At 44.8% G+C, this 26801-nt stretch overlaps 1 protein-coding gene across 9 annotated transcripts in view; it reads right to left on the reverse strand.

The window, feature by feature from the left end:
- GIGYF2 (GRB10 interacting GYF protein 2) overlaps positions 1 to 26801 on the reverse strand; it is a 131793-nt gene that overhangs the window by 99793 nt on the left and 5199 nt on the right. For all 9 annotated transcript variants that reach the window (XM_078869497.1, XM_078869498.1, XM_078869500.1 and 6 more), the window contains exons 2-5: positions 16188 to 16240; positions 13134 to 13263; positions 3367 to 3462; positions 2064 to 2175 (exon numbers count right to left, since the gene is read on the reverse strand). In XM_078869497.1, coding sequence (XP_078725623.1) covers positions 2064 to 2175; positions 3367 to 3462; positions 13134 to 13263; positions 16188 to 16228 — 379 coding nt within the window. In that variant the 5' untranslated portion in view covers positions 16229 to 16240. The remainder of the gene's footprint in view (positions 1 to 2063; positions 2176 to 3366; positions 3463 to 13133; positions 13264 to 16187; positions 16241 to 26801) is intronic.

Below are 26801 nucleotides of genomic sequence, written 5' to 3' on the forward strand. Positions count from 1 at the left end.
GTCTCAAGCTGAAGCTCTCTGTCCTACGAGGCAACCACGTGATCGGAGACCCGATTTGTTCATGAAGCCATCCAGATATATAAACGCAGACACAATTTCAACCGAGAAGATGGGTACAAACTGAGCAATCATTGGAAGGATGTTATTAACCAGGTAAAGTCATGACTGGCTGTGATGCTTCCATCGTACCTGCCTATGTTAGCAGTTATTTCCGACTCTCCGAGTTACATTACTTTTTTAAATGCCTTTACATTAACAGGCTAAATGTCTCACTAACATAGCTGCTGCTCCCTTGTCCTCGATGCGGCGGTGGCGCTCGTTGTTTAATAGGCTGAATGTCTCTCATTAACACAGCCGCTGCTGCGGGAGCCATCTCACATTGACATGCTAATCTCTAATCTCGAGCAATACAATGGCTTCTTCAGCACCGTAACCGTGGGTTAAATTAACAGATTGACATGTTAATCTCTAGCAACACAATAGCCGAGGTATACCTAGCTCTGTGATCTTACATTTACTTGCAAATTCCATCTCTAGCCCCGCCCACTTACCCTTGGGTGATACCCATCTCAAACCTATATAACCTTTGGCTGCAGTCGCTCTCTCGCTATATTTCTTCCTGCCTCGGCAGTCTGCCTGCTGTATTTTTTCACCTGAAGACGATTGGTTGTGTTGGGATCGAAACGTCGTGATTGTTTATTATTTTATAATTTTTCTATCTATGTGACTTTACCAAAAGACCCAAAGAGTATGGTCTGTTAAGGCTATATGGTGAATCTTTGTCTGTATTTGTGTGCGTCTCTGTGTCGGTCTCCATGCCTCTCTGCGTTTCTGTTTCCGTGTGCATCTCCATGTCTGCATGGAAATTTCTTCGTGTCTGTGTCTCCCAGTCTGTGAGTGTCTCCTTGTCTGTTTCAGCATCTCTGTGTATGTCTCTTCCTGTTCGTGTCTCCGTGAGGGTACTCCTGTCTGTTTTGTCTCAATTAAAGTGCCGCCCGTGATAACGGCACACTTTTGTAAAATAAATCGCGGATAACCCCCTGGTACTAGCAGCATGAATCCTCTCATCCACAAAAAAGTGAGTATTCCGAAATAGCATCACTAAAATAAATAGTAAAATTGCAGATAATATAAACAGGGGCCACGGATACGAGTTTCCCCAAACCCTACAGCTGCCGCAGACAATCCGAGTAGTGGTTAATAGGGCCGCGGCTAAATGGAGTTCTCTTGTATAAAATATTTTATTATTATTTTATACTAGATATATCTATGTTGCTGAGCAGAATTTTGCTAAGTTTTATCACTTGTTTACAAGGGGTTTGAATTGTAGACAACCCTAAAGTGGATCAAAAGTGGACGCAAAGGAGGTTCACCCAAAGGACCAACCAAGGTTATGGATCCTTTAAATACAAGGGAATAAAAATCCTTCCGAAGCTGGAGAGGACGAAGGGGTGTGAAGCCCCTTTCCAATATAAGACAGGGTTTTAACATCTGTGCCCTCGACGTGATGAAAGCCGGAGCTGTGTTGCCGAGGAGGGAAATCACAAGATGAAAGGGCTTACAACGGACAAGACTGTTGATGGAACAGCATCCAAGGGCAGAAAAGTGGGTGAAAAGAGGAAGACGACCACGGAGATGGAGCAACAAGATCCGTGAATGTGCAGTAGGTAGATGAACAGTAGCAGCAGTAGACCGTGAGAGATGGCGACGGTGTGTGGGGAGGCATTCAACTAGCAGTGGAAATAGAATGGCTGATGGCGACGATGATTACTGAATGGAGCTGAAAATTAACAAAGCAACTTGAAAAGTTCCTAGCCAGCAAGTACTGGTGGTTTCATAACAGCTGGAAGTTGGTGATACGGTGGTAGTGTTATACCTTCAAACAAAGAAGTGTCGACCAACGTTGAGAGCGGTAAAGAAATTGTGGCAAAGGATGACCAAATTCCAAATGCCAGGTGATAAAGAGCAGAAGTTAACCCCATGCCTCAGTGGCAGGTGCCTAAGAGTTGAACGTGGGGGTATGGGGGGTTACCATGCCATGGTGGTTTCATGCGCCCACTGACCTCTGCCCCGAGTGACGCCCCGACCTCTCGGAGCCCCTGCTACCACGGGCCCTCCTCCCCTCCCCATGAGCCTCAGCACCGCCGCACTGTTCACCGACATGGAGAAATTTCTCTACGGTGGGAGACACGACGTGTCAAAGTGTTAGTCGTTCCTGCGAGGATCAGACAACCCTCACGTCAACACCGCAATTTGCGCAGACAATAGATGGTTCGTTCAAAAGCGTCAGTGGGGCCGGCAGGGCAAGCCGACTCGGCACGCTGAGCACTTCGTAGCAGAGGCTGTTTCGTGTTCAGCTTGCTTTATGTAATCAGTTGAATAAAGAGACCAAGATAAGTCTAATCTGCAAGGGCATCCTGGGTCACCAAAATGACTAAAGCAAAAATGAAGTAAATATCAATCAGGGCAATAACAACCAAATCAAAATTAAAGCATTTGACATATATCCTAGTTTGTTTAAATATAAGTATTATAGTCAACCTATATTTGTTTAATATTGATGTAGCTTAGTTGTGTAATTTGTTCTGAAACAAATATGGAAGTAATCTGCCCGAGCCGATTTGTGATTTATATGTGTAATATTAACTCTTCATGTCATATCGTGCTTCTGATTTAATTTTTGGTCTTATTGCTTTACTTTGTTGCTGTACTTTGTTTTGTTTGTTTAGCTTTAATCATTTTTTGGGGACCCAGGTCATTCTTCCAAAGGAGACTCACCTTGGTCTCTTGAGTTATCTCACCTGGTTAAACAAGATAACATTCAACTTGAGCAAAAACAACCACTATGCTGTTAATTTCGAGGTTTTAATCTACCAACACAAGAGCGTTGCCTAAGGTATGTGGGTTGCCCTTGTGGAACCAAGTGCGTGCAATGGTTTCAGTTGTTATATTACACAAATGGTCGTGCGAGTTGGTCCAAGTGCCTTAAGTATACAATAGCTGATGGATGAGGACTTGTATAAGCCCACAAGGGGAGAAGGCAATCCTTGCCGTAGGGTGCAGCTTGAAATTAAATGCATCTTATAATCAGACAAAAGAGCCAAACGGGGAGGCAGAAAGGTCTCACTTATAACCACATTCAGCGTGATATATTGCACTATTGGCACCAAGTCACAAGACAATAAATCGATGTCACATCAGTGTGACCGAGATGACCACTCTATGAAAGCGCACGGCAGGCAAGACGATACATGTCACCAGTGTCAGGAGGCTTTGCCTCCACGTGAGAAACGTCTCTCTTCTAGGACTCGCAACCCCATGCACTTGTATTTGTGAATGACTGATCCGCGATATAAAGATTCTTACTTGCTCTTCCTCTGTGAATGGCACCAAAGCAAGTGGCAGCAGGGGCTCCTCATTAAGAATGGGCAGAAACTCCTTGTCCATCAAATCCTCTGGAACCTGTATGCACAGCAAGCAAATAAGGAAAGGCAATACATGTTTACATTTTCATCATTCATTAAAATCATGAACGTATATTAATAATAATCATTCCATGTGTAATAAAAGACTCGGACGCTTCTCTCTCTGTCCTGTGTCCTTTATTTGGGTTCGATCTCTTTTCCCTCACGGCACTCCCCTATATACTCTTCGCTCTGCAGCCCCAGGCTGCTGTCGCTCACGTAGCCCAACTCCCTCCTAGCAGACCCGCTGCTGTCTCGTCGTGCAGACCCCCGCTGCCCAACTCCTCCCTTGCAGACCCGCTGCTCTCCGCAGCCTCCTCGCTGCTCCTGCTGCCCCGGGGTCGGTCACCGTTGGCCGACGGTGCCGATCCTCGTGGCCCGTGTGTGTGTGGCGATCTCGCCACCCTCTCTCTCACCCTTCGCCCTGCGTGGCCTCACACTTTCCCAGTCTCCGATCACTCCCCTACTGCTTCTGGTTTCCCCCCTTATAGACCTGAACCCTCTCCCCCACGTGACGTAACTCCTCCCCCCATGACGTCACTTCCGGGAGGTCGTTTACGCCCGCATTACACATGTATATAGCGCTTTTCATCAAGGATCTCAAAGTGCTGTACAGGACACAGCAGCAGCAGACACTCGGGATAAAATTCTTATATTGTAAATACATTTTAATAATCCATTTACTAAATGAACTAAAAGTTAAAAAGCGGAAGCATATAAATAGGTTTTAAGACACATTTTTAAAATATCCAGACTCTGATGTCTCGTGGAAGAGCGTTTCATAGCATGAGGGCCTACAAGGGAAAAATATCGGTCACCCATAGACCGAAGCCTCCACCTTGAGAGGATATATGGGTGCAGCATGTCAATGATGAAGGCTGGGACAAGATGGTTCACCGCTTTGTAAGTTAAACATAGGATTTTAAACTAAATTCTATGTGAAACTGGAAGCCAGTTCAGGGAGGCCAACACGGTGCAATATGATGTGAAGGTGTTCTGGTTAACACGCTCACAACGCATTCTGAACATGCTGCAAATTGATCAGCACTTTCTTAGCCACGCCAGGGAGTAATAAGACATCGCAATAGTCAATGAAAGATGAGATGAAGGCATGGAGCAGCTTTTCTGCATCTGCGCCCGAGAGAAGGGATCAGATACGGACGAAATTTCAAATATGGAAGAATGAAGTATTTGTGATCTTTTTGATATGAGCCTTGAAGGACCAATGTGGGATCACAGATGACACCTAGATTTGTGACTTCCTGTGCTGGACTGATTACATGACCGTCAATCGTGTGTAATACCGTTCAATACGTTTTTTTGCAAACAACTTTTGATGGAAGTCAGTGCCGAAGTGAGCAGGAGGCAAATAAAGCGACTCCATAATTACAGTAGTTCATCATGGCATGACGACTCATTGGCACATTCGAGTAGAACTTATCAACATTACAACACGTAGAGCATGACTGTACGAGCTGTGCGTGTGTTGTATATGGTGGTATGGGGAGTGGTAGTGTAGCGGTTAGGGCGCTGCGCTACCAACTCAGCGACCCGAGTTCGTTTCCCACTCACGGCCAACACCAGTGAAATAGTTGTGGGCATGCCCTAGGTCGACTCAGCCTAAAATTAGCACTTCGTGTTGTGTGAAAACATTGCTACTAGGGATACAAAAGTAGCCGGGCATGGTGCTGGCCACCCACCTGCTCGTTTGACGTACTGGCCTTCATAGGTACTCACTAACAGCATTTGTCCTAAAAGTATGTTATAGTTACAGTGAGGGAAAAAAGAATTTGATCCCCTGCTGATTTTGTACGTTTGCCCACTGACAAAAAAAATGATCAGTCTATAATTTTAATGATAGGTTTATTTGAACAGTGAGAGACAGAATAACAAAAAAATCCAGAAAAATGCATGTCAAAAATGTTATAAATTGATTTGCATTTTAATGAGGGAAATAAGCATTTGACCCCTCTGCAAAACATGACTTAGTACTTGGTGGCAAAACCCTTGTTGGCAATCACAGAGGTCAGGCGTTTCTTGTAGTTGGCCACCAGGTTTGCACACATCTCAGGAGGGATTTTGTCCCACTCCTCTTTGCAGATCTTCTCCAAGTCATTAAGGTTTCGAGGCTGACGTTTGGCAACTCGAACCTTCAGCTCCCTCCACAGATTTTCTCGTTACCTGTATAAAAGACACCTGGGAGCCAGAAATCTTTCTGATTGAGAGGGGGTCAAATACTTATTTCCCTCATTAAAATGCAAATCAATTTATAACATTTTTGACATGCGTTTTTCTAGATTTTGTTGTTGTTATTCTGTCTCTCACTGTTCAAATACCATTAAAATTATAGACTGATCATTTCTATGTCAGTGGGCAAACGTACAAAATCAGCAGGGGATCAAATACTTTTTCCCTCACTGTATACATGGGATCTTTATCTTTTGTCTATGTTGAAAATGTGTTTGTGTATGGAGGAGTGTTTTGTGTTTGCTGTGTATCATTGGGTACGTGGTCCTCAGAGACTCTGGCTGATGGAAGAAGTGTTCCGGCTAGTTGAGAGAAATCGGCAGGCCCATTCCCACCGTCTAAAATATCCCACGTCCGAGAATGTGGAAGCTTACCACAGCCTTCACTAAGAGAAAGCTGTGCATTGCTGGAAGGATGATTGGTGGTTACGGGTTGCTGAGATGGAAACTGCCCGAGTAGGGTGTGATCACAAATCACTCTTTAATTCCATCAAAAAAGTAACTTTCAACACCACACCTAATACCACCACTAAAGAAATGAACAGTGATCCATTCTCTATCCCCCACAAACAGGTATGCAGATTTGCTGAGCATTTATGAGGATGAAGGGGAAACCCCTCAGCTCAGACAACACCACGGGGAAAGGTGGGGTTTACCCTGCTGGGGCTAACCGTGCCTCAAATATTGGAAGAATTATCCACTCCCTTTGAGTGGCTGGCTGATGTGCCATCTGTTGCTGAAGTCTGAATTGCAATCCACAACCTGAGACCAAAGCAAAGGACCAGGCAGAGATGACTTCTCAAACGAATTGCTGAGGGAGGGTGGCATTTGTGTGCACTGGCAATCCTGGTCTGCTGGATGGGTTCCGCAAGATTGATGGAATTTCTGTTTAGGCTATATGGGGACTTCGATTTAAAGATTCCGTGACTGCAGGGATTCATCTTCTTGGTTCTTTCGGTAAAGTCACGTAGAAGGGAAGTAATAAAATAATGAAAATAAAACATAATAAAACAATTCTCACGACGTTTCGGCCACAACGCAAGCAGCCGTCCTCAGGTGAAAACCAGGTCTGTCGAGGCGACAGCGTCTGAATGAAACAGCACACGTGCTTGGAGCATATATATAAGCTGGGTTGGAAGGGGGGAAAAGGGCGCCTTGACAAAAGAATATGCCTATCAAGAGGAATTTAGCATATTTATGGGAAATGCAGGTATGTGATTAGTACTACTTATGCCCATGCATTATGCAGGATTAGCAGCATCAAAGGGAAGGGGATATGGGAAATGCAGGTATGTGATTAGTACTACTTATGCCCGTGCATTATGCAGGATTAGCAGCATCAAAGGGAGGGGATAGGGGTAGCATTAATAAAGGGAAGGAGTGTTAATAGTATGTAGCTGCAGTAACTAAAACCACCACGTAAACAACTAAAGTATAAACTACATAGTATCATCAGTATACTAAATATACTCTACAATAAGCTGAGTTACTAACAGTAAGTAATACATTACAATTCTACGTCGTAAAAAATATATAATATGCTTCCATCTAAACTTTATTCTCTTACATCACACGAGTCTACACCGTACTATATACTGCCATAGACAAACCCAACATTAAATTATATACTGTATTGCTATAAACCACCCTATACTTTATACATTGTAATATTACACTGTTTTATTCTACCCACCCTAATGTATATCACACTGCTGTATATTGACTATACAATAACGATACTATATATTACTTTGTACATTGTATTAAGCATATAAATGTTATACTATTTGTTATTATACACTGTACCATTGACCGTCGTGTGAAAGATACTAAGAGGAAGCAACGAAATATGTCAATGGGTGAGTAGGGAGGGGAAACTTGCAGCGGAGCAAAGAATCCATTCCCTGCGGAGAATACAATGCCCGTGAGTGGAACGCGGTCTGAAAGTCACCGTAAACGTGAACACAATCAGTTAAGATCCGAAATGGTTTATTACGTCCTTCCAATGATTGCTAAGCCAGAATCCATCTTCCCGGTTGAAATTGTCTCTGTGTTTGTATATGTGGATCGCCTCATGAACGAATCTCTCATGGTAGCCAGATGGCTTGCAGAGAACCTCTGTCTTGGAGATGTCAATATCATGTGAGCCCACTGAATTGTAACAGTGATCTGCCACGGCTGAGGTGTTTGTCCTACCGTGTTTCAAATCTGCTTTATGTTCAGGGATGCGGTCCGAGACATGTTGCCTCTGTGGTAGCAGTTACATTGGAGAAACCAAACGACATGTCTCGGACCGCATCCGTGAACATAAAGCAGACTTGAAACACGGTAGGACAAACACCTTAGCCGTGGCAGATCACTGTTACAATTCAGTGGGCTCACATGATATTGACTTCTCCAAGACAGAGGTTCTCTGCAAGCCATCTGGCTACCATGAGAGATTCGTTCATGAGGCGATCCACATATACAAACACAGATTCCAAAGAACACAGGATGAGATGTTACTATCCTTTGTGCAAGCACTTCCAAGAGTTCATGAACAGTGAGCCTGGTGAAATTTGGGGAGCGCATCGTCAGTAGTGAACCTTTGGTTCCTAGGGTGTTTCGGCCTTTCATACTATACACCCTCCCCAAAGGCGGCCAGCGACAGGGTGATCAATCCTACGCTTGCGTCCCATTCCCAATTAGTCATAGGAGTTGCCTTGTTGTTGATAGCCAACATCCCATGGGACTATGCATGGCAGGGGTGTCCTCCTCCCTGAGTCAAGCATTGTTGACTGCATACCTCCTGGCCCTCTCACTTTGGGGCCCAGCTGGGGTCTTTCCTCTTCATCCAGAGCCACTGACTGCTGCCTTCTGCCGCCTCTGATACAGCTCTGATTGCCGAGCGCTGGCTCTGGCCCTTAATTCCCAGGTCTCTAAGCAGTCTGGTTGTAGATGTTGCCACAAAACCTCTGCAGCCCACCTCCACTGGTCGGACTTCTGTGTTCCAGCCATGATGTCGTGCTTCGGCAGCTAGATCGGCATAGCGCAGATGTTTTCGCTCATAAGCCTCATCTACTGAGTCCTCCCAGGGTACTGTGAGCTCAATGATGAAGACCTTCTTGAGCGAACGGGACCAGAGCACCATGTCAGGTCTTAGGGTGGTGGTTGCGATCTCCGGAGGAAACACAAGTTTCCGGCCAATGTCAGCTAGCATTTTCCAGTCGCGGGCCAAGCGCAGCTGGTCTCGCTCCATTGGTGTAGAGCCGCTCTTCGGTGGTTTAGCCCCTTCGCGGACAAAGGTCGTCCGTAAGGGGTGTGATGCTGCTGGGGGTGGTAGGGAGTTGGTGGCAGCTCGCTTGTCCTCCAGGGCGGACGCAAGATTTTTAAGGACTTGGTTGTGACGCCAAGTGTAGCGTCCTTGGGTGAGGCTTGTTTTACACCCTGTGAGAATGTGCCTGAGGTTGGCTGGCATGGAACAGAGGGCACAGTCCGGATCTTCACCATACCATTGGTGAAGATTAACTGGTGTTGGAAGGACGTCATATGTTGCTCTGATGGAAAAGCTCAACCGCCTCGCTTCCATGGCCCACAGATCCTTCCAGCTGATCTTCCTCTTCTCCACACTGTCCCATCGAGTCCACTGTCCCTGTTTGGCAATAGAGACTGCCTTGGCCCACCTTGCAGCCTCCTCCTGATGGCGTATTTCCTGCACTACCATCTTCCGCCGCTCTGGTGCAGTGGCCTTACTCCACGCAGCACGGCTAGTTAGCCCAAGGCATCCTCTCCCTTGCTGAACATGACCCACAATGTCAGCATGTCTGAGGGCTGCTGTTGCCTCCTGGACTGCTTTTCCTGGCCTCCATTTGCGCCCAGTTGCCAAGGTCGGCGCGTTGTTGCTCACCACTGGGTCTCGAGATTCATTCAGTGTTATCTGGAGCCTGGTTTTTGCACACTTGAATTCCTCTGTTAGACTGGTGAGGGGCAGCTTGAGGACACCATCTCCATAGAGGCCTATTGTGGTAAGGCATCGTGGAACTCCGAGCCACTTCTTTAAGTAGCTTGTGACTCCTCTTTCCATCTTCTCCACTGTTGAGATTGGAACCTCATACACTGCTAGGGGCCACAACACCCGGGGTAGGAGACCAAACTGCAGACACCAGGCCTTTAACTTTCCAGGTAGCTGGGTGTTGTCGATGGACTGTAGGCTACTACTGATGTCTTTGCGCAGCTGTTGCACCTGGTCTTTGTCCTTCAGGCTTGCATCATACCACCTTCCAAGGCTTTTTACCGGCTGCTCAGACACTGTTGGGATTTGGTCATCTCCGATGAAGAATTTCAGGTCACAGAGTACTCCCTTCACAATCGAGATGCTGCGTGACTTGGATGGTTTAATCTTCATATGGGCCCAGCTGATGTTCTCCTCGAGTTTTCTGAGCAGTCTCCTGGTGCATGGGACAGTGGTGGTCAATGTTGTAATGTCGTCCATGTAGGCTCTGAGTGGAGGGAGGCGAAAACCAGAGTCGACTCGCTGTCCACCAGCAACCCATTTTGAGGATCTGATGATAACCTCCATTGCCACTATGAATGCCAATGGAGAAATGGTACATCCCGCCATTATACCTACATTCAGGCATTGCCATGAGGTGGTGAACTCTGAGGTGGTGAAGCAGAACTGCAGATCCTGAAAGTACGACTTCACCAGGGTTGTGATGGTGTCCGGTATGTGGAAAAATCTGAAGGCAGACCACAGGAGTTCATGGGGCACAGAGCCAAATGCATTGGCGAGGTCGAGGAAGACTACATGGAGGTCCCTTTTCTCCACCTTGGCCATTTGGATCTGGTGCCAGATCATGCTGGAATGTTTCAAGCAGCCAGAGAACCCTGATATTCCTGCCTTCTGTACAGATGTATCGACGTACGCATTCCTTTGCAGGTACTCGGCAATCCTCTGGGCAATGACCCTAAATAAGATTTTACCCTCGACATTCAGTAAGGAGATTGGGCGGAATTGGCTGATGTTCACTGCATCCTTCTCCTTAGGGATCAGGACCCCGCCTGCCCTACGCCACACTTTGGGTATTATCTTCTTTTGCCAAGCTGTTCTCATGAGCCTCCAGAGGAACCTCAGGACGTCTGGTGCGTTCTTATACACTTTGTACGGGGCTCCATTTGGCCCCGGGGCTGATGCTGTTCTTGCCCTTCGAACTGTGTTTTCCACCTCTTTCCATGTCGGAGGGCTGGTCTCAATATGATATTCCGGGGGTTCAATGGGTGAGATATTTGATGGGATGGCCAGATGTTCATGTCGCTTTGAGTCAAAGTTTGTTGTTCTCAGGTGCTCTTCTAGGTCTTTCTTTGTTGTTTTTAGAACTCCACTTTTTTCCTTCGTGAAGAGACTTTTAAGGAACTTGAAGGGATCTTTATAGAATCGAGTTCTAGTTTGTTCTTTCTTCCTTCTGCGCTTCCGTAGGTTCTCTGCTCTATGGAGGGATGCCAACCGGGTTTTCAACCGAGAAGATAGATTCTGGCTTAGCAATCATTGGAAGGATGTAATAAACCATTTCGGATCTTAACTGATTGTGTTCACGTTTACGGTGACTTTCAGACCGCGTTCCACTCACTGGCATTGTATTCTCCGCAGGGAATGGATTCTTTGCTCCGCTGCAAGTTTCCCCTCACTACTCACCCATTGACATATTTCGTTGCTTCCTCTTAGTATCTTTCACACGACGGTCAATGGTACAGTGTATAATAACAAATAGTATAACATTTATATGCTTAATACAATGTACAAAGTAATAGATAGCAGAGGTGTGGACTCGAGTCATGCGACTTGGACTCGAGTCAGACTCGAGTCATGATTTTAATGACTTCAGACTCGACTTGGACTTGCCTCATCTTTGACTCGACTTGACTCGGGACTCGAGAGCAAAGACTTGAGACTTACTTGTGACTTGCACAACAATGACTTTGTCCCACCTCAGAGGTGTGGACTCGAGTCATGCGACTTGGACTCGAGTCAGACTCGAGTCATGATTTTGATGACTTCAGACTCGACTTGGACTTGCCTCGACTTGACTCGGGACTCGAGAGCAAAGACTTGAGACTTACTTGTGATTTTCTTGGTTCTTTCGGTAAAGTCACGTAGAAGGGAAGTAATAAAATAATAAAAATAAAACATAATAAAACAAGAATTGTAATAAAACAAGAATTGTTTTATTATGTTTTATATTTTTATTATTTTATTACTTCCCTTCTACGTGACTTTACCGAAAGAACCAAGAAGATGAATCCCTGCAGTCACGAAAGCTTTAAATCGAAACTTACTTGTGACTTGCATAACAATGACTTTGTCCCACCTCTGATATATAGTATCGTAATTGTATAGTCAATATACAGCAGTGTGATATACATTAGGGTGGGTAGAATAAAACAGTGTAATATTACAATGTATAAAGTATAGGGTGGTTTATAGCAATACAGTATTTAATTTAATGTTGGGTTTGTCTATGGCAGTATATAGTACGGTGTAGACTCGTGTGATGTAAGAGAATAAAGTTTAGATGGAAGCATATTATATATTTTTACGACGTAGAATTGTAATGTATTACTTACTGTGAGTAACTCAGCTTATTGAAGAGTATATTTAGTATACTGATGATACTATGTAGTTTATACTTTAGTTGTTTACGTGGTGGTTTTAGTTACTGCAGCTACATACTATTAACACTCCTTCCCTTTATTAATGCTACCCCTATACCCTCCCTTTGATGCTGCTAATCCTGCATAATGCACGGGCATAAGTAGTACTATTCACATACCTGCATTTCCCATATCCCCTCCCTTTGATGCTGCTAATCCTGCATAATGCATGGGCATAAGTATTACTAATCACAAACTGCATTTCCCATATCCCTTCCCTTTGATGCTGCTAATCCTGCATAATGCACGGGCATTAGTACTAATCACATACCTGCATTTCCCATAAATATGCTAAATTCCTCTTGATATGCATATTCTTTTGTCAAGGCGCCTTTTTCCCCCCTTCCAACCCAGCTTATATATATGCTCCAAGCACGTGTGCTGTTTCATTCAGACGCTGTCGCCTCGACAGACCTGGTTTTCACCTGATGACGGCTGCTTGCGTTGTGGCCGAAACGTCGTGAGAATTGTTTTATTATGTTTTATTTTTATTCTTTTATTACTTCCCTTCTACATGACTTTACCGAAAGAACCAAGAAGATATATGGGGACTCTTTGTCTTTTGTGTTGTGTATATGTGTTCATATATGATGTGTGTTTTTGCGTGTACTTTTGGTCCAGTTTGGATAGTTACATTAACCCTTCAATGGAGCTACAACCTAGCTGAATATTTAGTTCCGGAAGAGAAAATTAACATTGCAGAGCAATACTGATACAGAAGACCATTGTAACATACCTTGTGTTCCTTGATGTAAAGTGCAAGCATTTCTTCTCGGCCATACCGATGGTCAGCTAGCTTGTACTTAGGTAAGGCCGGTGAAGGAGGAGGGGAGGTGACACTCCCACCACTTGACAAAGTACGCAGCCTGTGAGAAAAGGGACCATCAGTGTTGATGTAGAGACTCGTGCAATGAACGTTTAACCATAACATGGCTACTATATATATGGCTGTTATGCTGGAAAGCAAAAATTAGCCAGGGGACTCAGCGGTAGAGCGAGCAGCTCTCAATCGGAAGGTTGTGAGTTCAAATCCTGATTTGGGGTTAACTCAGCCCATCATCCTTCCAGGGTGCACAACATAATTACTACTTTGTGGAGATGTTAACAGTGGTTGTCATAGTATGAAAAATAAGAAAAGATTTTATCCTTTCTGGCAAGAGTAAAACCTATTCTTATTTTTCATACTTTGATACTGGCAAAAAAGGTCCTATGGATATAATTGCACAACCCGAGCTATAAATTATTTGAAACTAGTATTGTATTTGTAATGTTCACCTATTGGCATTCCCTGGTCTGACATTGGTGAGACAAGGCCATAAAGAAGGCTGTCTCTGGTGTTATCCAATCAGTTTCAAAAGACAATGCATATATTATCAGAGCATGCAGACTTGATTGAACATCTTACCCCGTCCTGTTTTATTGCCAGGCCGGGTAAAACCTATTCTAATTTGATAATTGGTTCTTTACCCTTCTATCTGGCAACAAAACTGACACCTTTTTACAAGGAGTCATGTTTGCATAGACCGCAATACCTGCAGTCATAATACAAACAAAAGAACATAACTCTGATAATGTGCACTGTCCTTGAAGTTGATTGGTCCACACCCGAGACAGCTTTCCTTAGAGCCTAGTCTCATATGGGTTGGACCAGATGACGCCAAAAGGCGCACAACTCAAAAACAATGCACCATCAGAGTATGAGAGCTCGGGGCAAGCATCTACACTATGGGAACCTCATTTGCCAGTAAAAATATGATAATTGGTTCTTTACCCTTCTATCTGGCAACAAAACTGACACCTTTTTACAAGGAGTCATGTTTGCATAGACCGCAATACCTGCAGTCATAATACAAACAAAAGAACATAACTCTGATAATGTGCACTGTCCTTGAAGTTGATTGGTCCACACCCGAGACAGCTTTCCTTAGAGCCTAGTCTCATATGGGTTGGACCAGATGACGCCAAAAGGCGCACAACTCAAAAACAATGCACCATCAGAGTATGAGAGCTCGGGGCAAGCATCTACACTATGGGAACCTCATTTGCCAGTAAAAATATGATAATTGGTTCTTTACCCTTCTATCTGGCAACAAAACTGACACCTTTTTACAAGGAGTCATGTTTGCATAGACCGCAATACCTGCAGTTATAATACAAACAAAATAATTATCAGAGTTATGTTCTTTTGTTTGTATTATGACTGCAGGTATTGCGGTCTATGCAAACATGACTCCTTGTAAAAAGGTGTCAGTTTTGTTGCCAGATAGAAGGGTAAAGAACCAATTATCATATTTTTACTGGCAAATGAGGTTCCCATAGTCTATTCTAATTTTTCATCCTTTGATACTGGCAAAAAAGGTCCTCTCGATATAATTGCTCAACCCGAGCTATAAATGCTTTGATAGTTGTGTTGTGTGGTTGACCATGACACCACTGGAGACTTGTAGATCCACACGGAGATGGAACATCATGTAAGGGCTTGCGCCAGTTGTTTTATTAAACACTCTTCTTCACACACGACTCTGCTTACACTCTGAGTACAGCCCGCTCACTGCCTACACTCCACACCCAACGCCTGCACCCGTTAGGGGGCGCGTCAGAACTCTGGCCTGCACGTGAACTATCTCACATTATTCTAACCCCCCGGCACGGCTTCCCCTCGTCTGCCCCGGGCGGGGGCTCGCCCATCACCGCCCGGCGATGAGGTGGGGCTCTAACCCTCTAGCCTTCCTTCGGCAGCGGCTGGGCTGTTCCCACTGCAGGCACATGTTCCCATCTCTAATTAGCCGCACTCTACACCTCAGGGGAAGGGTACTGGGAATTTCTAGCACTTACACAGGCTGCTCTATCCTGGCGCTAATTTCCCCCTACCCTGGTTCCAACATCCATCTTCACACGATCACGGACTCCTACAACGACTTGGAACAAGTCACGGGTCCCAACCTAAATACCCCAGGGGGGCATGACGTCACCGTTCTGCCCGCCGTGCATGACGTCACTCTCTTACGTCATCGCACCGGAGGGTGAGCATGACGTAACATCATTAACTACTACTCTACACTTGTATTTGTAATGTTTGCCTATTGGCGTTCTCTGGTCTGACATTGGTGAGACAAGGCCATAAAGAAGACTGTCTCTGATGTTAGCCAATCAGTTTCAAAAGACAATGCATATATTATCAGAGCATGCAGACTTGATACCTTGAAAAAGGTATATATTTGGTGTTTCAACATCTTACCACGTCCTGTTTTATTGCCAGACAGGGTAAAACCTATTCTCATTTTACATACTTTGATACTTGCAAAAAAGATCCCATAGATAGTGGTTGTCATCTGGACAGACTCGCTGTAGAACTGAGAAATTTCCACCACTGGTTCAGGACTGTAGATTGGAGACCAGCACCGCCTTGATGCTAAATTAGAGACCTGCACCGTAGATTGGAGACTAGCACTGCCTTTATGCTAATTTGGAGACCAGCACCGCCTTCATGCTAATTTGAATATAAATGACATTAACTTTCTAAAGCGAATTTTACACACATATTCAAGCTGAAAGCATGTGAAAGCTCCATCAAAAAAATAAGGTATGAAAGCTTATTCATGGGCAACTAAATTAATCTTTATTCATATCAAGAGTCAAAAATCACAGCAATCTTAATTTTTAAACCAAATGAAACCAATTAACCTGGCTGGATACACAGATAAATGTGTAACATTTTTTTAATGTAAAAAAATGTACTTGCATCTTGATCTCTATCACCCAATAAACGAGTTCACAGAACAGTGCTCACCATTCTGGTCCAAAATTGAGTGTCTGGGTTTCCGCAGCCATCGCTTGTGTTATCTGAGGACAGAATACACATTTCCATATGTAAACAACAAATACAAATTCCTATATTCGGGTTAACTCAAGTTTAGTTTTACTTTTAAATGCTATTAGGAGCGATATTTTCTCCATGGTTACGTCTCAATTACTTTTGAGAGGTTTACATGTCAGCACTCATTGCCAAATGTTACTGCCCGACTGGGGGCTGGACATTACGTCATGAAACCAAACAACAATTCAAATCTCTCACAGAGCAGCGTGGCACTTTGTGGAGAGAGAACGGGAACATGGAAATCAATCTCAGATAGCTGTCTCTGAGATCCCTTTACGTTACCTCTGTTCCACACAGTAGGGGGAAACCCTTTTCCACCCACACAGAGATAAATGTTTGGCACATGACAGTAAGATATGTTTTACTTTCATAGCTGGCATTTCTCCAGAATATATACAGATGCCAATTATTGTGAGGGCTTTTTTCAGTCACTGGTAACCGGTGTAATTATAAGCAGCTGCCTGAATTTTCAACCAGGACCTCGGTGCTGCCAGCTTAGCATTCTGACCTCTGAGAGACACCTGGCCATCAATGGCTTAGCATTTTTTATTACTGTACTGGTAACAACCATTGGCATAGAATAAAGACGACCGTGATAGCCAATCCATTCAGGGAGCATCTGCTTCATTGGGAGATTCGACTGTACAAATAATTTCACACACAAATACAGCAAATGCACATTCACAAACTGATGTAAACATCAGGCGTTAAAGTATTTTGTTAGCAGTATAAGGCAGTCCTCGACTTACAAATATCCAAGTTACAAAAACCCACACTTACAAACCAACTTCCATGAAACATATTTTTTTTAAATTACTTTAAACACTAACTCGCAATTGCAAACTGAACCGTGGAACTATTTTGTTCAGTGGAGTGATCCTCCGCAAGATGTAATGAGTCAGCCTCGCGCTGGGAGTGTTTGTGTGTGTGCACGCACGTGTTAAAGTAAGTGTGCGTGTGTTTGTGAAAGTCTGTGTGTGTGAAAGTGAGTATCTGTATGTGAAAGTGTGTGTGTGGACGTGCATGTGTGTGCGTGCGCGCGTTGCCCTCGTGTGTGTGTGTGGGGAGCACAAGTGCAATGTGCGCTACGAACCCGGCAAACAGTTTCATTTCCGCTCATGACAAACACCAATGACGATTATCTGCATGGGTCCTAGGCCTCCTCTAGTTCGACTAAGCATCAAATGAGAACCTGGTTCAGTGTGTAAACATCGCCACTGGGGAGTCAATGGTGGTCAATGGTGGCCGGGCAGTGTTGCCCACTAACCCTCTCGTGTGTCGCGCCTGCCTTCACAGGCGCTGGCTCTCCAACTATCTGTTAAGGCTATATGGGAGACCATTGTCGTTGGAGTGTGTCTGTGTGAGTGCGTATTCCCTCTGTCTGTCCGTGTGCCTTTGTCTTTTGTGTCTATGTGTGTGTGCATGCGCGCGTGCCCCGTATGTGTGCAATTTTGGTGACTCATTGTGCCCCTTCTGACAAGCAAGCCAGCATTAGGACGCAAGGTAAGTGAAGATAAAACCCTATTTGTTACCTCATTTTGTTTTATTTAATACAGTATTTTTACAGTGTTGCATGCAAATGTACAATATTTCTTCTCATGAGTTCAACAATGCTTCCATGTTGAACCATAACACATTTCAGAACACTGACCTATAGACATTTAAATAGTAATTTTTGGGTTACGAATGATGAAACGTTCTACTTACGAACGGTTCCCAGGAACTGATTGTGTTCGTAAGTAGACGACTGACTGTATAACTCCATCATAGAACCATGTCTGGGTATGATAAATTGTTCAGAAAAACAGTAATTCATGACTAATATATAATGAAAATGTTGAAGTTCACATAGAAGCAGAGAGATGCATGCTTGGGATTACATTGAGAGAAAGAGGAAGCCATGGATTAGAGAACATACGCAGGTTAATAAGAACATCCAAACGCTTAAAAAAGTGGACTTGGGCAGGCTACATCACTATAAGGGATGATGGTCAAGAATAATAATGGTGTGGCAGCAAGACCTTGCAAGGTCACGGCAGCTTCGGAAGGCCTTCATCCAGCAGTGGATTGATTATGGCTGATTATATCCTCGACCCTTATGGATCTATTCCAGTCCTGCTTAGGTGGTTGTCAACGGTGTTAATCTCTCATCAGGTACATTGCTCCTAGTGATATGTTCCAAGCCTGTGCCAATGTCATCAATTGGCAAGTTCCTGCATGAGCTTCACCAAGTCTCTTTTGTTCGCCATTGCTCCAGTCATCCAATTGGTCACATAGTCGTGATGTGCCCTGTAATCTTGTCTTGAAGTGTCAGGGCCAGTCTGTTATATTAAATTCACCTCAGAGTTATGCACTCCATTCCAAGACACCCATTCATCCCCTTCTAAGAAGTGGATCTACAAACAACCCAAATAAATAGTGGCCAATTTCAATCCTATCACGACGAATCTAAATATTTGAGAAATTTCTCTAGGCCCCAATTAACAATTACACCTCTAAAAATTGTCTGCTTTACCCTAAACCATGAGGCTTCCACGAACATTATTGCACAACTTCCGTGGTTTCTCAACTCCTTACATTTCGTATTTAATAGACTGGACAATAAGCAACACTCTATGATACTATTCATTGACTTGTCCAAACCCTTCGGTATAGTCGGCCATGTGACTATACTAAAAAGACTCAAAAGCCTCAATTTCTCCAGTTGAAAAAAAAAATTACGGAGTTCCACAACGCTCTATACTTTGAACAACCTTATTCTCCCTCTTTGTAAATGATCTGGGAAGTCAACTTCCTTACTCTGATTGTCAAACTAATTTCTGACAATAAACCAATAATGGTAGGTGTAAGTTCACCAAAATAGGTATACAGGACCTTAAATTGCAAAATGATTTTGACCGAATTCATCATCAGTTTATTTCCTTAAAATTGGTTCTGAATGCGAATAAAACCAAAGTAATAATTTTTCAAATAAGAGAAATCCTGCCATGTTTCCAAATCAGATTATGCCTCTAGATAATAAACACATCCAAGAAGTGGTGGAGTAAAAATAATTGGGCTTCTAGAGACTCTAAATTTAAGTTTCACTCACTTTGCTTACATTGCGAAGATTAAAATTGGCTTCCTATACTTAACTGCACACCATCTATTCTAGGTTTAGATATGGCAAGAGCAATACTTTCAATTTTTGATGACCATGATCTCGTTTATCAGATGGTTTGTGCAGTTGTATTAAATAAGCTCAACTCACTGTACCATTCAGCTATATGCTTTGCACTGGATGCTTTCTACAATACTCACCATTCTGACCTTTATATTGATGCAATCTTGAACTCATTCTGCATGTAGAAACATCCACTGGGCTCTGTTTAATTTAACGTTTCACTTGGATACATCTTAGAAATACTTAATGGTTCTGTTGACCCCAAAATATCCTACTTCCTCTTAAAAAACCCCAAGTTTTATTCGGACTGTGGAAAAAAGGCCCTCGTTATGAAATCGCTATCTCATTAGATTTGGCAATTTAATAATTGAACCTTATGGCAGGACACCGCCATAAACATATTAAAATGTAAACACAAACTAGGCTCTTTTTCCCCAATGGGTTTGAAGGATGGTGGCAAGTGTTGTCTTGTTAAATTATGCCTTTAAAATTGAAATCGACTTACCTGCAGTACCTCTATTTAAATACACTATCGAAAATTTTTTTTACACCCCTTTGTCAATCATCGTGTTTCTCAGTGTGCATTTGTGAACACACTTGGTAAACAGTACATAAAATAGGACATGTTTTCAATGCGCTGTTCATTCTGTAACAAGCGTTTATACAATGTTACTCTACAAAGTAGTGGGTCGCCGCTCCTCTTATCCGTATTGATACGAGCGGTATGTGGAGACTACGGCTTAACCGCAAAAAAAAGAAACCTATCTGCACAGATGCATACGGAGAAGAGAAGTATTATGAAACAGGAGGAATTAACAGTGCAACCCATCTCATCTGTTAAATATCTGCAGGTAATAGGATTGTCATATCGTCCTCGCTGCGCTTGGACGATATGACAACAGAATGATCCGCGCCAGGTGGGTTGCGGCGTTTATGTGCGCGGTGGGACTGAGTCAGCAAAATTTGTATTAATTATGATTTTGGCTTCCGTTTATTCAGGACCCCGGGGTCCCGCCATAAGGTTCAATTGACGACCATGAGAAACCGCCGTTCACTAACGAAACTCAAGTTCCTTCAAAGAGAAGCGTGAACCCGAGTCTGTGAATCACACTTGGGCCCCCCCCCCCCAGTTACTGACTGTGTTGGCTTTGTGAAATGACGTATTTTTTCGTTGCTTTCTTTTTTCTGGTGAAAAAATGTACAAGAAAAACTGTGTTGCGCAAAACCGCGTTCAACCTGAGCGGAAATATCGCTTTGCGTTCCTTGGTATGGAATGATCACCCCCTTCCTTCTAGATTTGAAGTTTCCGTAACTGCAAGAATCCATACTCTTTGGTTTTATTTGGTAAAGTCACGTAGGTAAAAATGTCGTTGTTTTTCATTTTAATTTTTTCACCCCCTTCCTCTTTGTTTAACTAATTCTACATGATGTCTACCCTTGCTATTGTAATAAAGGATGTTGAGTCGCTCTCCATTTTGTGTGTGTGTAGTGTGCTACAGTGGCGAGATGTGAACAACCTCACCTGCTATACAGGAGGTCGTTGGTTCGATCCCAACCCTGACGCCTGTCTATTTGGAGTTTGCATGTCTCTCTCCCCGTGGTCATGTTGATTATTTTCCGGGTCCTTCGGTTTTTCCCTCCACATTTAGAAACATAAGTTTTAAGTCTAGATTTGAAGCTTTCGTGACTGCAAGGATTCATACTCTTAGGTTTTTTCGGTAAAGTCACATAGGTAAAAAATAAAATAAAAATTAATAAAAGTAATAATAGAAATAAAATAAAATAATAAATCACGATGTTTCGGAAGCAACACAAGTCTCCGTCATGTGAGGCCTCACTTGATACAGTACATCTAGCTGTGATGGTCCCACCTGATGAGGGAGACTTGTGTTGCCTCCGAAACGTCGTGATTTATGATTTTATTTTATTTCTATTATTACTTTTATAAATTTTATTTTTTATTGTTTACATATGTGACTTTACCGAAAAAAACCTAAGAGTATAAGTTTTAAGTATTTGGCTGCTATACATTTCCACATAATAAGCTACTTCATTGAGCTATCATTTGTGGCCAGGTCGCTTCTGAATAAGAGATATCTGTTAAAATAAAAAATATTTTTAGTTTAGATTATGAATGATTATGAAGTTTAGTTAAAATTTTCACTCTTTCATTATTCTTCCCACGCTGTGGTACTCACGCCCAACGCTCGCCCCTGACATTCAATTGCCAGTCCCTCACATCACTTTAATGAGTTGCTATCTAAGCGTCCGTATGACTGATGTCCTCAATAAGTGGACTGCTAGATGCATGCAGCAATGTGTGATAAATGAATCCTTTTCACAGTTAATTCATTCACACAATCATACTTTCCAATATATGCAGCACTCTCATCGCTTAAGTAAACTGTGTATAGCTAAAACATGCTTTCGATAACATTGCGTTCGGCAAAGTTTTCCTGAAGACATGTTTTGTTGCTTTTTTGACCAATTGCCTATTCCCGTAACATATAATCCATGTAGATATACTTGCTATTTTGTATTGTGATCTGTGCTTGTAAGACGCCCATAAAAGAGCATAGCAGGTCACTGGGCTCTTCTTGCTGAAATAATTACAAGCAGGCAAACCTTGCTTTGCACTCAAGATTCGTTCCTGGAGAAGTGAGCGCTAATCGAATCAGCGCTAAAAGGGGTAATTATACCATTGTAGATATGGGGATGCGTTCCCGACAGCGTTTTCTTTCGTATGAGCAACATGAGGGCTTCATTGGGGTATCATTGAAAGCGCTAAGAATACAGATGGTAAACGTTATTTTCATAAATAAAAATACTAATTTATTACAAAATCAGTAAATATTATGTACTATACTCACACGTGCAAACAACTGTACTTCTAAAAGCCAGCGGGAGTAGATGAAGTTGGAGCTGCCGTGCTTCCAATCTGGGTCTGAGCGATGACTTCAGTAAAAATTTGTGGTTTATTTTAGATGGAGCCTGAGACTCGGTCCGAGTCTCATGAGTTTTCAACTGGCTAAACGCTCTGTAATAACATTGTAATAAGTGTAATACAGTAATACCTCGGTATACGACCGCTTTGGAATACATCGAATTTGGTATACGTCGTGTTTTGACGAGAAAAAATGCCTTGGGATACGTCTTGCTTGGGATACGACGCGCTTGCTGGAACTTGTATGGGTCGGGATGAGTCACTGCGTACCCGCGTATACCCCCGTTCACGACTCCTCCCCTTCCTTACCACCATCCTTGTAGGCGATCAACTCCTCTCAGCAAGGTAAAGTGATGTTAAATTTTATTTCAATTTATTTTAATTTAAGCATTTCTTTTAATTTATGAATGCATTTTAGTATTAAGTAGTGTCTAGATAATTTTATACAACCCCATTAATGTATAATATGCCATATAAAATATAATTTATTATACTCTGGAACAGATTATTTCCTTTCCCTTTATTTCTTACTAGCGGTTAGTACCCGGCGTTGCCCGGGCAAAAAAGGCAGACACACACATGGACTTCCACACAGACATCGACCCACACACATAGAAACACATCGACTTTGACACACACACACATATGGTTAAAGCCAGGATGGATCGTTAGCAGGCCAGCCTAAATGTTTCTAACCGGCAAAGATGTTCCATTAGGGGGGTGCACGTTTCGCAAGTGTAGAGAAGGGAGGGAATTACCGTGGCCGAGAAGACCTGGAGCTTCATGCGGAGCGAGAGACCAGGTAGCTTCCACACAGCGTTACGCAGCCGATGAAAAGATAATGGCGCTCGAATGATTTGGATTGAGACCTCTGCTGTTAAACCGGAGCCAGTCAAGAGCACACTGGCCAGGTATGGGAATCTCTCCAATCTCTACACAACTGCTGCATTTCCAATTGTGAGCTGTGGGGATGGATTGTCCGATGGTACAAAATACCCAGGAAGGTGCTTAGTTTTGGTGGGGCTGATGGTAAGGCCCCCACCTCTTGGTGGCAAGCTCCAGGTTCAGCAGCAGCAACTCCAACTCGTCCTCCGAGTGAGCAGCAATTAGCAGATCATCGGCATACATAACGTGGTTGAGCAATAGGGAGCCATCCCTTGACCGCACCCGGGCATCGATCAGCCTCCCATTGTATCTGTACCAGATGGAAATTATAGCGGTGGAGCCATTGAAGGCTTCAGGAACTACGTGGTCCAAATATATGTAAAATAATGTGGGAGCCAGAGGACATCCCTGTTGCACCCCAAGGTGTATAGAGAATGGCTCTGACTCGCGGCCACGTAGTTTGACGCGGGGCCGCTCACCATCATGAAGGTCATTACAGATGGTGAGCAGTGGGTGAGGGACTCGGAAAGCACGAAGAACAACCCAGAGGCCAGGCCTACTGATGGTATCATAGGCCTTGAGCAGGTCAATAAAGCACACACATGGACTAAGACACACACATGGGCCTACAGACACGCAAAGAAATGGACTTACACTGACTAACATGGAGGCATGCACACACAGCAACTAACACACACGCACATGGACTCACACACATAGACATCCACTTGAGATACACACACACACATGGAGTTACACACACATATGGACGTACACACATACAGCGACTCACACACATACAACAACAACCAACAACAACAACCGCCATTCGCCACTAAGTGGCGGTGACGTCACCACGACGCTTGTGCCAGGCCATGTGCACCCTGAGGCCACGTGAAGTGTCGAACGCCCGCTGGCAGGAGGTCACGGGGCAGACCCAGGTGCCACGGGTCGACTGACCGAGATGACCGAGATGACTGGCTGATGCACCACCTGTGCCCCCTACTGTGCCAACTTGCTGTGCTTTAGCCACCCGGCGCTCCGCTCGTTGTTGTGAGCGTCGCTCCTCCGCCCTCCGTTGTTGTTGGAGGGCGACTGCCTCCAACTGCCCAGTAGCGTCCTTCACGAGCCTCCTCCACTGAGGCCGATCTTGACACCGCTGGTACCAGTCATCGGCAAGTCCACTCAGCTCCACATCCTCCTGTACCACATCACTCCATCTCTTCTCTAGCCCGTGCCGCGCCCGTTTAGCCCCCTCGATCCGGCCGAACAAAAGCTGTTTAGGCATGCGGTGGCTGGGCATGCGGGCTACATGACCCAGCCAACGCAGCCTTGCCTGCCGGAGGAGCTCACTGATGGGACTTTGCCCAGATCTTTCAAGGACTTGTGAGCTCCTCACACAATCCAGCCTGGTTAAACCCAGGATGGATCGTAGGCAGGCCAGCCTAAATGTTTCCAACCGGCGAAGATGCTCCACTAGGGGGGTCCACGTTTCGCAAGCGTAGAGAAGGGAGGGAATGACCGTGGCCGAGAAGACCTGAAGCTTCGTGCGGAGCGACAGACCAGGTAGCTTCCACACAGCGTTACGCAACCGATGAAAATATATTGCCGCTCGACTGATTCGGAGTGAGACCTCTGCTGATAAACTGGAGCCGGTCATAAGCACACTGCCCAGGTATGGGAAACTCTCCACTCTCTCCACAACTGCCCCATCACCGATTGGGAGTTGTGGGGGTGGAGTGCCCGATGGTACAAAATACCCAGGCAGGTGCTTAGTTTTGGTGGGGCTGATGGTAAGGCCCCACCTCTTAGTGGCACACTCCAGTCTCAGCAGCAGCGTCTCCAACTCCTCTTCTGAATGAGCAGCTATTACCAAATCATCGGCATACATAACGTGGTTGACCAATAGGGAGCCATCCCTTGATCGCACCCGGGCGTCGATCAGCCTCCCATTATATCTGTACCAAATGGTAATTCCCCCGGTACAGCTATTGAAGGCTTCACGAACTACGCAGTCGAAATAGATGTTAAATAATGTGGGAGCCAGAGGACATCCCTGTCGCACCCCAAGGTGTACAGGGAAAGGCTCCGACTCCCGGCCACGTAGATTTACCCGGGCCCGCTCACCATCATGAAGGTCCTTAATGATCGTGAGCAGAGGGTCAGGGACTCCGAAAGCACGAAGAACAACCCAGAGCCCAGTCCTACTGATGGTATCATAGGCCTTGACCAGGTCAATAAAGCAGAGATGTAGGTCTTTTTGGAATTCCCTACACCTCTGCTGTAGTAGACGGACAGAAAATATGGCATCTGTGCAGGACCGCCCTTTCCTGAAACCGCATTGGGGCTCCGCAAGCCTCTCCTCAGCGTGCCTAGCAAGGCCATGTTGAATAATCCTTGCCAGGACCTTACCCGGCACACTGAGGAGTGAGATGCCCCTGTAGTTGTTACAGTCGGTACGGTCCCCCTTCTTAAAGAGGGGGACCACCAGGGCATCCTTCCAGTCCTGCGGAACCCGTCCAGTGGTCCAGACTGTTGTTATGATGTCATATAGGGCAGTCTGTGCACAAACGCCACCCTCCCTCAGCATTTCGCTTGGGAGATCATCTCTGCCCGGTGCCTTCCCTGGTCTCAGCCTCCGGATCGCCCTCAGTACTTCCTCAACAGCTGGTACCTCAGCCAGCCACTCACAGGGGGTGACCTCTTCCAATATTTGAGGCACCGCAGCCTCAGCAGGGTTATCCCCACTTTGTGCCATGATGTTTTCCTGGCTGAGAGATTTTCCCTCCCCCAGGACCTCACAGAAATGCTCAGCAAATCTGCAAACCTGTTCCTGGGGGTCGGAGATTGGATCACCGTTTTTTCCTCTAATGATGGTAATAGGTGTGGCGCTGCAGGTTACTTTTTTGATGGAGTTAAATAGTGATTTGTGATCGCGGGCCACTGAGGCAGACTCCATCTCCTCAGCAACCCGCGACCACCACCCATCCTTACAGCGCCTTACGGCTCTCCGAACCTCCGAGCGAAGGCTGCGGTAAACCTCCTCATTCTCTGACGTGGGATGCTGTAGGCGATGAGAGTGGGCCTGTCGCTTTTTCTCAATTAACCTGAACACCTCCTCCGTCAGCCAGGGTTTCTGGGGAGGTCTGGACCGCGTACCCAAAGCAGCCATTGCAGCTGCATGAGTCACAGTCTTAAACCTCGCCCATTTACCCTCGACATCAGGTGGAGTGGGGGACGATGCCAACCCCAGCTGCAAGCAATGATGAAATTCTCGCTTGCAACTTTCATCAGCTAGCTGAGACCAGGCCACTTTTGGTTGGAATGGGGTCCTGGGTGTACACCCACCACCGGAGTGGAAAAATGGCAGGCGCATCTTACAGATGACTAGTCGATGGTCAGAGGGCAGATCAGCTCCACGGTAGGTCCTGGTGTCAAGGACATGGGCTCGCATCCGCTGGTCCGTCACTATGTAGTCCAGCAGATGTTCTTGCTTGGACCCGGCATGCATCCATGATGTTGTGTGGATGCGCCG

This window comes from Lampetra fluviatilis, chromosome 28, assembly GCF_964198595.1.
Source record: "Lampetra fluviatilis chromosome 28, kcLamFluv1.1, whole genome shotgun sequence".
Classification (NCBI taxonomy): Eukaryota; Metazoa; Chordata; class Hyperoartia; order Petromyzontiformes; family Petromyzontidae; genus Lampetra; species Lampetra fluviatilis.